At 28.5% G+C, this 14,366-nt stretch overlaps 1 protein-coding gene across 1 annotated transcript; it reads right to left on the bottom strand.

Annotated features, from left to right (window-relative positions):
• Nucleotides 1–7,754: 7,754 nt before the first annotated feature.
• Nucleotides 7,755–10,420, bottom strand: LOC141534630 (phosphotriesterase-related protein). Its single transcript, XM_074254094.1, has 6 exons — nucleotides 10,267–10,420; nucleotides 9,826–10,176; nucleotides 8,816–8,965; nucleotides 8,546–8,710; nucleotides 8,230–8,447; nucleotides 7,755–8,169 (listed from the first exon to the last, which is right to left on the bottom strand). Exons 1-6 carry the CDS (start codon nucleotides 10,292–10,294, stop codon nucleotides 8,038–8,040), a joined length of 1,044 nt encoding a protein of 347 aa, XP_074110195.1. The 5' UTR covers nucleotides 10,295–10,420; the 3' UTR covers nucleotides 7,755–8,037.
• Between the last annotated feature and the right edge of the window lie 3,946 nt (nucleotides 10,421–14,366).

Raw genomic sequence — 14,366 nt, 5'->3', positions numbered from 1 at the left:
TTTTGAATGCAGCCTAAATATTTATCATCATAAATTGACTATTGGTAAGAATGGTATAAAACTATGAAAAGGCACAACTCCAGGTCAAGACTTTTCCAACGATACCCAATTTAATCATAGAAACCCATTTTATCACATAAATACACTGGCCACAAAATTTCGCTTATTCTATTAATAGTATTGATCAATTGCTACAAATATTTTTTTAAATAAAATAATTTGCAAATCTAAAATTTAATTAAAAATAATAGCAAACAATATTATAATGAACTTCAATGTGAAAATTAAAGATGGATGTTATCTGAATTAATTATAAGTAACCTGGCCTCTCGTAAATAATAAATATAGCTTATTTTCTATTTATTGACCCTAGAAGACAGTGAATATTTACGTCTAAGTGGATATTAATGCAAATGGGTTGTTTGGTATTAACTTGTAGGACACTACTGTGTCCTAAATAGTGAATTTAGATAGATATTTATACGTCTGAGATGACACCTGGCCATTTGTTTAACGACCACCAGAAACTGGCAATGAATTTTTAAAAATTCAAGTATTTCATGTCTAAGTTTTTAGTGGCAATTCGCCAAGTTTTAAAAAAAATTTTTTTTTTTATTTTTTTACACATTAATTCTCGTCTCGAGTTCGATTTTAAATTGGCAATTGTTTCACAAATCCCCTAGAAAAATATTTATCCGATCCAGCGAGTTGAATTTTTCACGGTAAGAAGACAAAAAATTTTATTCATTCTCTGTAAGCGTTCATATGATTGTTAAAATTTGTTTGGTTATTTTTATTCCGCTTTGCTGAAAAATGGCTCTGGCAGAAGCCCGAGGGGAAAGAAAAATTTATTTTATGAAATTGAATCATTGATACGCTGAAAATTGTTATGGAAATGAAAAAACTTCAATTTTAACCTTTAAAATTCTACTCAATAATAATAATTATTATTATTCTTTCTTGACAAAATTAAATATATGTTTTTTTTTAACTCAAATATATTTTTAATTTATCTCCGACAATTTGTTGGGTTAATGGAGTGATAAAGCAAAAGGGCGGATAAAAATGATGAAATAATTCACCAGGAAAAATTGCACTGTGACCAATCATTCTGCAGCTTAAGCAGGCTTTCAAATGCCTTCGATTAATTTCATCAGCAATTTTCTTTACATGGAAGAAAAAATAAAAAAAAATCTTTGAAAAATAGTCACTCTTCCATCTTTTATGTATATAAAAAAAAATATTATCTTTACTGTGAAGAATATCCAATCAATAAAATTAAAGTATCTTTCATCGTAAATTGAATTTTGTCTAAAAAAATTACATACAATTTTTATTATTTTATATCAAAAATTTAATTTAAAATTCAAATTTTTCTGATTTTTAACGTAGTAAATATTGATAAGTTTTTATAATTTAAAAAAATTAGGGTAAAAGACCCGGTTATTTATTTTAATTAAAAAAAATAAATCAACTCTAATAAATTAATAAATACTAACAAACTTGCAGTCACTATGTGACTGCTGGGACTTGTGAATTATAAATAAATAAAATTTTGTTTTATTAAATAATGACTTTTGTTAAATCGCATTGTACTTTCTTAACTATTGAAATTTTTAAAGATATAAGCTCATCTTGATGTTACACTCGTCAAGAGCTTTCATTTGAGTACCCACATGCATTTTTGATATATTTCTCATATATATAAATACTAGTTGTTATTCGCCCGCTTCGCTGGGCATTTTATAGAATTGTATTTTTAGATTTAAACTTGAAATTTAATTAGAGTATTGTTTTGACTTTCACAAATTCCAAATTTCATCGAATTAGCATATACCTTTTATCCATGTAATTATTCCAGCTAATATTCATTGTAACTTTCAATGTGCAATCATTATAATGTTTGTGTGGCTTTTTTTCAAAGATGAATAATAATTGACACGAAGAAAAAAATTTGAAATGAGAATTTGGAGCCTATAGGAGCTATAGCTTGGAAATTAAAAAATTTAAATGTTAACACCCGCCTTCGCAAACCCCTGTGAGGTGAGCTATCATAAAATTTGCCCATCGACTTTTTCTACATCTCTTACAGAAGATTCCTACCAAATTTGGAGTCGACAGGAGCTATAGTTTTAAAAACGGGAATTTTTCATTATTAACGCCCCCGCAATCCTCTTTGGGGTAGAATATCGTAAAATTCATTCATAAATTATTTTTTCATCATTTACAGAAAATTCCTACAAAATTTGGAGTCTGTAGGGGTTATAGCTTGAAAATTAAAAATTTTGATTGTTAATATCCACCCCCGCAACCCTCTGTGAGGTGAGATATCGTAAAATTCGTTTATAGATTATTTCTACATCTCTTACAGAAGATTCCTACCAAATTTAGAGTCGATAGAAGCTATAGCTTGAAAATTAAAAATTTTCATTGTTAAAAGCCACCCCCGCAACCCCCTGTGGGGGTGAGATATCGTAAAATTCGTTCATAAATTATTTTTACATCATTTACAGAAGATTTCTACCAAATTTAGAGTCGATAGGACCTTTAGCTTGAAAATTAAAAATTTTCATTGTTCAAAGTCACCCCCGCAGCCCCCATGGGGGTGAAATATCGTGAAATTCATTCATAGATTATTTCTACATCTCCTACAGAAGATTCCTACCAAATTTGGTGTCGATAGGAGCTATAGTTTAAAAACGGGAATTTTTCATTGTTAACGCCCCCGCAACCCCCCTTGTGGGTGGAATTCCGTAAAATCCGTTCTTAGCTGACCTCTACTCGGCGAAAGGAATATTCCTACCAAATTTCAAGTTTCTAGGTCTGATGGTTCCCGAGATATCGTGATGAGTGACTATATAGATAGGAATCTCTTATATATATATAGATAGATATAATGTATATAAATATATAAAATATATGAAAAATTGATGTGGGTATTCTAATGAAAAGTCTCCATGAGTGTAATGTCGGGGTGAGCTTATATCTCAAAAAATGTCAATAGTTTATAAGGTAATTTCTTAACTATGAATCTAGAGATAGAGCACTGTATTTTCTTAACTATTGATGTTTTTAAAGAAATAAACCTATCCCGATGTTACACTCATCAAGAGCTTTCATTTGAGTACCCACATGCATTTTTGACATATTTTTCATATATTTATATATATAATATATATAAATATATAAAATATATGAAAAATCGATGTGGGTACTCAAATGAAAGGTCTCGATGAGTGTAACATCAGGATGAGCTTACATCTTAAAAAATGTCAATAGTTTGTCAAAATTCTTTTCATTCTCTCAATAATATAAATTTAAAAGTATGACTAAAACTCTTGTTAAAAAAAAAAATTTAATACAAAAAATTATAAAGCATACTATAAATGATCAATTTTATTATCTTCATAAATATTTCCATGTTAATCAGTAATTAACAAATGAAAAAAAAAATTCAATATTTCTCCTTTGAACAACCAATTACCTTTAAAATAAAAAACAAAATCCACAACTCTCCGCATTAAAGCTTAATAAACAGAGTATTGATCACACGGAATAAAAAGGCACTATCATAATAATACAACCCAGAGCAACTGAATCGTAACTAAAAATGCAAGGGCAGACTCAAGCCTTGACGTGAGTCATCCATATTCAAGCCCTCGGTCCTTTTTATCGCTGCGTCTCGATAAAATGCATAAATATAAATCGAGTTAAATAGCCATCAAAGAGATTGAATAAAACGTGTCTTGGATATTATAGACTTAGAGAAGTAAGGCATAGCCGGCGACGATCGTTTCCGGCAGAATGATTCGCCGTGTTGCATTGATCCCTCTGATGCGTCTGGTATCAGGCTCAGGATAGGGATGTCCATCCAAACCCCTTTTTGATGATGCACTCATCTCCATCCTCCGTCTCAGTATCCTTGCTATCTATCTATCCATCTATCTGGTATCCATGGATAAACGCATCGATCCACAGAGATTATCCAAGCTCGCAAATTGCAGTTCCGGTCTCGTGGGCTTAATGTGAACACGATCAGAGCCGCCCGAGTACCGAGCTGATGGAATAGAAGTGAACGGGGGTGAAAAACCCCTCATTTGATTGAATATTAATCAGCATACTATCAACCTTCCAATTTTTACTTTGTATTACTTTCGCGCTCGTTCTCAATCAAAGCTTTTTGCTCCTGCTTTTTATTTAATAGAACCAAAAATCCAATTCGGGATCAGCGCCGACTTTTTCGGGGAGATATTAATGGATTTTATTAGATAACATCAGTCACACGATAGTCCTCACTCACTCCCGCTGATTAAACTTCTCGGTAATGTTTTTTTTTTTTTTCTTTTATTTAATTATTTATTAACACTGTCAGCATTAATGTTGGATTTAATTGAAACGCGGGAGAATTATTGTTATGATTTATTTTATATAATGTTAAGTAATAAGATATTTATCGGGTATTCCATGACAAATCGATCACTTTTGACCACGACCCGTTTTGATTTGGCTAAAAGTTTTTTACTCGATTAAAAATAATTAAAAATTTTTGATAAAATAAAATTATTATAATTTTTGAAAATTTTAATGATGAAAGACGTTTTTTTTTGTTTTAAATGTACTTTTTGGAAAAAATTTCAAAGCTTGATATAATGATAATAATAAACAATTCAAAGCTAATTTTCCGATTGAATGGAAATACACAATCGAGAATTCTTATATTTGAATTTTTTCGATGAAATATTCATTCCGATTGTCCGAAAAAATGGTAGACCACTTTGGGAATAAAAAGACAATATATATTTAAATTCAAACTTTATATATTCTTTCTATATCTTAGGATTCATTGTTATTTTAAAAAATCATTCTGAATAACAAAAGTGTTTTGAATTTTTTTTTTCTTTAATTTTGAAATCACTTTAAGATGAATAAAAAAAATTCTAAGATTAAAAAAAAACAAAAAAATTATTTAGAAATTTTTGAACAATTTTTGATAGTTTGAAAAATTATTCTTGCTGTTCAAAAGAATTTTTTTTTTTAAATTATAATTAAGAAATTACCTTGCATCTGGTGAACTATTGACATTTTTAAAGATATAAGCTCATCCCGATGTTACACTTATCAAGAGCTTCAATTTGAGTACCCACATGCATTTTTAAATATATTTTTCATATATACAAATATATAAAATATATGAATATGTAAAATATATAAAAAATTGATGTGGGTACTTAAATGAAAGGTCTTGATGAGTGTAACATCGGGATGAGCTTATATCTTTAAAAATGTCAATAATTCACAAGATACAAGGTCATTTCTTAATTATGTATCTAGAAATAGAGCATTTTCAAATGCAGCCTAAATAATTATCATTAAAATTAACTATTGGTAAGAATGATATGAAACAATGAAAAGATACAACTCCAGGTCTCGACTTTTCCAACGATACCAAATTTACTCATAAAAACCCATTTTATCACATAAATACACTAGCCACAAAATTTTCACGTATTTTTTTAATAACATAGATAAAAAATATTAAAGTATCAAAAAATTTTTCAATTAACTCGAAAATTTACTTTTACCCCTCCAAGAATTCTTCCGAAAAAAACATTTACAAAAAAAAAAAAAAAAAAAAAAAAAAAACTCTAATAAAATCCCGAGAAACTAAAATATGAATCTCTCTTAAAAAATACACATTTAAACATCTAGGTTACTTTATCCCCCAAGGGTGGTATTTAACCAGCCTCTTTCTCGCCTTTCGTTCACACTTTCGCGGCAATCTCAATCTCCCGTTCCAGCGAACCTCCAGTGCACCCAAAACTCAATATTCCCCCAGAATAAACACTGCTCACCTAACCACCCTCCAAAACCAAAATAGCGATTAAAAAAAAAAAAAAAAAAAAAAAAAATGAATAATAAAAAATTGACAGAATCACTAAAATAAAATATCCCTTACTTGCGATATCTGTCACGCACAATATTGACCCTGATCCTTATCGACCTCTCACTCTCACATCGTATGTCAGCCAGTAGTACTAGCAGAGTACGAGGAGCTCCTCTCTCTTCTCACTATTTCTTCTTATCCAAGAAAGACATTAACGTCGCACGTCCTTATCTACATCTATAGAGCTCTCGTGACGTAGGAGGAAAATAGAGGAAGAGGAAGAGGAAGTAAAGGTGACGTTGCCCGTCGACTTTAATGCACTCTTTGCACTACCCCATTGCCTAGTAGCCTAGTATGCCCTCGCGACCTCGAAACATCTTTACAAGCTTAACATCTCTTCTTCTTCGCTTCGTATCACTCCCGTTTATTTTATTTTAATTAAATAATTTATTATTAAATTTATTTAATAATTTTTACGCGTAAAAAAAAATTTAATAAAATCTTTTTTCTCCTTTTTTTTTATAAACTTAAAAAATTAATTTTTCTTTTTAATTTAACAAAAAATAAAATTTAATTAAAATTACCTTGATTTTATGTAAATAATGAAAGCTCTCGTTGCATTAGCCCACCTCCGCCGTAATCCATCGTCAGGCGTGTCTAGTCCTTTCTTTTTCCACGTATGTCCTTAGCTTTCTCCCCTGTAAACACTGACTAAAAAAAATCCACTTAATTATTCACTAAATTCCGGAAAAATCAATAAATTTATAATTTTATCGGAAAAGAAGTAAAATATAAACTTGTAAATTTTGGAATTTTGGAAAAAAATCACTTTTAGGAAATAATCTAGTGATTATTTGTCCTGTTTCACTGCGCCGGATGGTGCTCATATGCTAGCTGGGACACGAGTAGCGACCGCGACCGCGCGCGAGTACTTCGGGCCTTTACCTCGCGGCTCATCGTGCGTCGGGATGACGATCAACGCGCCTGCTCCATGGGCATCTGATGTATTTTATATATGCGGGCGACCGAGAGAGTGTAAGTGGTCAACCCCACCTTAAGACACTATTACGTGCCAATCATTGTGCAGATTTTTTGCTTATTTAGCTTCTCGGTGGTTATACCTGGTGAGAGCATAAGCTGCGATCATGGAGGACTTTTTCATTTTTTTATCGATGATTATCTGATTTGATAGGGTTAACATTTTCTTTTGATGTTATTGAGGAGAGTTTTAGTAGTTTCAGAGGATAATTGATCATTTTTTGAGTTGATGTTTGTTGTTTAAAATTAGTTGAATTTTATAAATTTTTAGAGCAATAATATCGACTTGCAACCTTGCAGTCACTATGTGACTGCCGTGATTTGTGAACTAGAAATAAATTAAATTTTGTTTAATTAAATAATGACTCTTGTTAAATTGCACTGTACTTTCTTAAATATTGACGTTTTTTAAGATATAAGCTCATCCCAATGTTATAGTCATCAAGAGCTTTCATTTGACTACCCACATGCATTTTCATATATTTTTCTTATTTACATATATATAATATATATAAATATGTAAAATATATGAAAAATTAATGTGGGTACTCAAATTAAAGGTCTTGATGAGTGTAACATCGGGATGGGCTTATATCTTCAAAAATGTCATTACTTCACGAGTTACAAGGTCATTTCTTAATTATATATCTGGAAGTAGACCATTTTCGTTAAAATACTATTTTATTGCTTATTATAAAGTTTATAAAATTATTAAATTTTTTTTTTACAGCCAATTTATTGAAAAGAAAATTATGTATTTTTGGTAAAAATAATTAGACGTGAATTAAATCAACTTAAAAAAAATAAAAAAACAATATTAAATATTGTTTGTTCAATTTTATTATATAACAAATTTTTACAAAATTTTAGAGAATATTTAAAAATTTTATTAATTGTGATAAAAATATTAATTTAATTCAGAAGAAAAAAATGTTTAAGCTAAGAATTTTGTTCCTAATTGAAGAGAATTAATTCTTTAAAATTCTCTTAATCAAAAATTTTTTTCTTTTTAACCAAAATTAATTTTTAATAAACAAAAAAAAAAAAATAAGAAATTAAATTTTTCAAGTAAAATTTGTTTTCTCGACTTTAAATATTATATTAAAAACTTAAATTTAATAAGCCAGCCATCTTCTAGGATTGTCAATAGTAATAGCATCAATTTCTTGAGCAGTAAATCCCCTGGCTGGCATTCGTGGTAGAACGTTTGTATAAATATGAGAGTAGCCATGTCCTCCAAATTGAACCTGCAAGAGTTATTTTTTTATTCACTCTCTTAAAAAAAAAAAAAAATCAATTTAATTTACCAGTCGATGCTTGGTATGAATATCGTGACTCATGAGAACCTGCTCGACTCCACGATCTTGCTTTATCCACCCAATCCTGTCGAGTCTCTGAGCATCCGAAGGCATGTCTGTCTTCTCATCCAGCTGGTAGTACGAGTACTCAGTCCCGAACAAATCAAATTGGGTGTAACAGCCCAGTTTTGCGAACTCTAAAAGTTCGTCTTTTTTCATCAGCGTTCCTTAAAAATTATGTTAAAAAAATTGCAAATCACTCGAAATAAAATAATTAATTTTTTTCTTTTATTAAAAAAAAAAAAAAAAAAAAAAATTAATTAACTGTCTAAATGAGACATGACAGCTTTCTTGCTATCACCGCCAGCTTCTAGATAAATTCTCATTATTTCAAAAGGCGCTTGGGAGTTTCTTCCGGGATGGAAAGACACTGGACAATTTAGTTGTTTCTGGACTTTAGCTGTAGCACGTATCGCCTTTTTTTCAAACTCTAAATAAAAAAAAAGTGGACAATAATTATAATTAATAAATTGATTTCATATCATTGAAGATTACTATTATTTATTTATTAATTTTTTTTTTATTAAATACTCACCAGTTATCGGCCAAGAACTTCCAACTTCGCCGATAAATCCTGCCTTGATACTTGGATATTCTTCACAACCTTCTGTTAATTCCTTCAAGATTAAATTGTACATTTGCTCTTCATTTATTAAATCCTTCTGACAGGCTTCGACATAATGACCTGTAAATAAAAATTAAATTTTATTTTTAAAATGTCCGACCAAATTGTTTTTGATTTTATTAAAAGAAAAATTAACAAGGGCTACAAAATTCTCAGCTTAATGATAATGAATATTTTTTTTTATTTTCTCGCTTTTTATTTTAAGAAATAGTTATTATAAAATTTAAAAACATGAAAAATTATCATGAAATTATAATGTTTGAAGAAAAATGGGAAATTTTAAAATATTCAAATGTTATAATTTTAAAATATTACAATGTTTTAAAAAAAAAGCGGGAAATTTCAAAATATTTGAATGTTATCTGTCATTGTGATTTTTTTTATTACTTAATTTGTTTTTGATTGATTTATTTTCTATTTGTTTATATTAAACTTTGTAAATGAGGCTGTTATTTTAGCATAATTCGTGAAACTATTATTTAACATTTGGTATCAAAACTACAATTTTTTTATGCGCCCTTTTACCTTTAAGTAGTACTTTTCTTAAAGCTGAAAGGGCGTATGTCTTGAGATACGCCCTTTCAGCTTTAGGATACCAACTTTTTTTTTTCACAGATTTTTACGTTTCAGACAATTTTAAAACGAATGGCAAAAAAAATTTTTTTAATACGCCCTTTCACCACAAATCCCTATTAACCCTTAGCTATAAGTCCAACTGAAGTTTTAACTCTCCGATTAGGCTTTGTAAATATCCGGATAACTTTTAAAGTACTTATCCGATTGACATCAAATTTTCTGCATACATACTTAAATATATCTAGATTACAAAAATTAAATAAAAAAAAAAATATTCTATTTTTAAATTCCAATCACTCAAGACCCCTTAAAATTGAACTTAGATAAGTAATAAAAAAACTCACCGGTACCAACTATAATATTAATACCAGCCTGTTGACTAACTTGAACCATCAACGGAATATCACGTTTAATTCCATGACTAGTGTTCTCCACAATAGTCCCACCGCCGTGTAACTTGAATAATTTAATCTCCTCAAAAATAGCGCTCCTAGTATCTACATCATTAAAAGTAACATTGTAACGACTGCTGTAAGGGTACTGTCTGACGAATCCAAGGTTCCTGATATCGAAGTTGGCTCCAAAGTGCTTCGAAAGTTCCCGAGGCGGCGGAATGTAGAATTTATCAAAATCCAGCGCCAGATGCTCGTGAGTTAACGTTCTGCCGAGCTGGGACAGTTCCGTTGTCCCGAGAACTGAAACAAAAAGTTTTTATGTACTGATTAATTATTAATTATGCTCAGCTTTAAAGTTGTTTAATTAGTCTGGTTGCTCTTGAGTCTTACCTGTTTGCACGCTACCAGCTGGAGTCATTATTAAATAATATGTCTTCGCTTACTACAGTTACAAGTTTATTTTCAAGATTGTTGTTAAATGTCGAGTTTTTATTTTATGAGTTGTATTAAATCTACCGTTATCGCTTGCCAGATAACTTTCTTTACTCATATTATGAATTATTATATTATATATACTATGAATACTTTATTATTTATCAGTATGTATTTTTTTTAATAAATAAGATATCATTTTTTTATTTTTAATTTATAATTAAATTAAAAAAAAATTATTAATTAATTATTTTTAAAAATAACATTTTTTTTAAATAAAACTAAGCAAAATTATTTATTTATAATTAAATTTTAAAAAAATTAATTTTAAAGATAAAAGTGTTATTTTAGGAGCAATTAAAATAATTTAATAAACAAATGTGACGAAAAAAATTTATAAAACCACCAAATCATAAAAAACTGCTCCAAAAATTTAACATAAAAAATTTACTATCCTTAAAAAAAATATAAACTAAATTTTGATGATATCAAATTAAACTATAAAAATTTCTTTAAAAATAAAAATATTTAAATCATAAATATCAAAACCAATTTACAATAAAAATTTTTTCTTAGTCTCTTGATTATACAAATTAATTTAGAATATAAATACACTGGAGACAAATTTTTCTTAATTTATATTTTTAAGAAAATAAGTAAAATTTTGTAGCCTCTAGATACATAATTAAAAAATGACCTTGTATCTTGAGAACTACTGACATTTTTAAAGATATAAGCTCATCCCGATGTTACACTCATCAAGAGCTTTCATTTGAGCACCCACATCAATTTTTCATATATTTTATATATTTATATATATTATATATATTAGGGTGGGTCAAAAAAATCGAATAATTTATTTTTGATTTTATACTCTGAAAAATAGGTTCGTAGACACCTAAAAAGAATTCTCTCCAAGTATAAGCTCTTAATTATAACGGGAAGGTCCTCCGCTTTGCGGGTTTCTATTTTTTTCGAATAATCAGATAAAAAAATTTATATCTCGCTTCCAACTGCTTGGAAAAATATTCCGTGGCATAGATTTTGTGAGAAATTGAATGCTTTACAAAAAAGGTCTCTTATGACTTTTTCAAAAACTCAACCGATTAAAAGATATTCATAGTTGAAGTTTGGCTATTTTAAGGAAAATATTCGTTTTTATTATGAATTTTATAAGTCGATGAAAAAAATTATTTCGGATTGCGGAACTCATGATTTTGTAGGAAATTTACTGCTCTACAAAAATGGTCTCTTATGATTTTTTGATTAAGTGAAGCCGTTACGAGATATTCATCGTCAAACATTAACGAATATCAATATTTCCAGTTTTTGATCAATAATTCGATAAATTTTAATTTAAACTATGAGTTTCAGGAAAATTTACATAAATTTGAGTTTCGATCGATAAAGAAATGTTATAATAAGTTAGATAAAGAATTATTGGAATTATCATTGATTTTCCTTGGAGAAATGCCTCAAGAAAAGATTTCTTTCAAACGTCCTGGTGCTGTTCATCATGCTAGATGGATGGCTAAGGCCATTTATAGTTTGAAAATGTATCTATTCAGAGATGAATTCAAACTCTCTCAGAAAGAATTGCATGGTCTTCGTCATTTCTGTATTTTTATAGTCACATTGTATTTAAAAGCTTGGTTTTCATCAACTTCTGCAACAATTGCTGCTTATCATGACTTGCAGTTTATGAAAAATTTATTGGAGTACAAACATATCAATCCTTTGATTTCTTCAGCTACGTGTGAAAAAATGATTTCGCACTTATGGTATTTGAGCGATGAACTTGCCATTTTATCACTGTTTGACGATGGCGTTCCATTAGAAGTAAAAAAACTATTGTTGAAGCTGTTAATACTCGTGAAGGTACAGATTCTAAAGCTAAAAGATTTGTAATTGCTAAAAAGATTTGAATTCATTGGCGCAGAGAACTCTGAGTGACTTTGTGTCTAAAAAGTCATTAAATCTTTTCAAAATCTTCGATCTACCGTATGACTTTCTTGATGTCGATGTTGAATTATGGCCTACTAATGAGAGTTATCTCGAAAATAAAGAATACTTTCAACAACTAAAAGTTGTCAATGATTCAGCAGAGCGAGCTGTTGCATTAGTCAGTGAATATAATCAATGCTTGACAAAAAATGAAGAACAATTCCAGTACTTATTACAAGTTGTCAAAGAACATCAAAAAACATTCCCAAATTGTAATAAAAGAAATTATTTATAGTAATAGCGTACTGTTATGTTAAAAATATAGACAATTATATTGCAATTGATAATTCAATAAAAAATTTATCTATAAAAAAGTTAAATACTGGTTGTTTCTCACTTGATTCAATACTTTTCATATTAAATTTGACAAAGAAATATGTCATTCACTTCAAATTAAACTAATCATTGGCTATATGTCGAAAAAAATGCTCTAATTTCTTGTTTTAATGCAATCAAACAAGCTCAAGACTGAAAACAATATTAAAAAAATTGTTTATAACATTTCTTTATCGATCGAAACTCAAATTTATGTAAATTTTCCTGAAACTCATAGTTTAAATTAAAATTTATCGAATTATTGATCAAAAACTGGAAATATTGATATTCGTTAATGTTTGACGATGAATATCTCGTAACGGCTTCACTTAATCAAAAAATCATAAGAGACCATTTTTGTAGAGCAGTAAATTTCCTACAAAATCATGAGTTCCGCAATCCGAAATAATTTTTTTCATCGACTTATAAAATTCATAATAAAAACGAATATTTTCCTTAAAATAGCCAAACTTCAACTATGAATATCTTTTAATCGGTTGAGTTTTTGAAAAAGTCATAAGAGACCTTTTTTGTAAAGCATTCAATTTCTCACAAAATCTATGCCACGGAATATTTTTCCAAGCAGTTGGAAGCGAGATATAAATTTTTTTATCTGATTATTCGAAAAAAATAGAAACCCGCAAAGCGGAGGACCTTCCCGTTATAATTAAGAGCTTATACTTGGAGAGAATTCTTTTTAGGTGTCTACGAACCTATTTTTCAGAGTATAAAGTCAAAAATAAATTATTCGATTTTTTTGACCCACCCTAATATATATGTAAATATATAAAATATATGAAAAATTGATGTGGGTACTCAAATGAAAGCTCTTGATGAGTGTAACATCGTAATAAGTTTATATCTTTAAAAACGTCAATTTTTAAGAAAGTACCGTGCAATTTAACAAAATTTATTATTTAATAAAGCAAAATTTAATTTATTTAAAATTCACAATTCATGGCAGTCACATAGTGACTGCAAGGTTGCTAGTTGATAATAAAAAAAAAAAATTACAAGACAAGGAAAAATAAAAATGAAATTTCAAATTTATCATATCCTTTATTTAAAGAATCCTGAGCTGCAAAACGTTGAAAACACTCAAGATTAAAACTCTTGATATTCAATCCGATTAAATAATTTATTTTACCATTTATATATATATATTTATATATATATATAATATCATATAGACATACACATAGGTATATAAACCAAATTATTAATTATTAATATAATAGTTCTCGCATATTAATAATCAATAATACCAGTGATATACATACATGTACATATATATACTCATATTTAATAGCTACAGCCCCACTAGTGTCAATCGAGCGATCTTAGTCACATAATAATTTAAATTATTTTTATTTGAAGCTGACTCGACGCTTATGTTCCGATCAGATCGTCAACGACCAATTGCACTCGTTTAATAACTTGATTTTATTTAAATAATCGTATTTGAAGGGCTCTTTACGGCCAACTCATTTATCGTTCATATTTATATATATATATGTATATATATATTATCAATTATAATTATATAGTTATAATAATAATAATATAATATAATATAATATAGAGTAATCAATCAATTAATTTTTTAATTCTTTAATTAATTAATTAATTAATTAATAATTATAATAGTAATAACGATAAAATACTAATAATTTACATTTACACAAGACTCTCGTATTTTTTTTCCTCAATCCTTTTCTTTTTTTTAATATTCAGTCGTT

This window comes from Cotesia typhae, unplaced genomic scaffold (genome assembly GCF_013202065.1).
Source record: "Cotesia typhae breed Kobodo isofemale line unplaced genomic scaffold, CoteBio_Ctyphae scaffold_13, whole genome shotgun sequence".
NCBI classification, from domain to species: Eukaryota; Metazoa; Arthropoda; class Insecta; order Hymenoptera; family Braconidae; genus Cotesia; species Cotesia typhae.
This window is presented reverse-complemented; position numbering and strand designations above follow the sequence as displayed.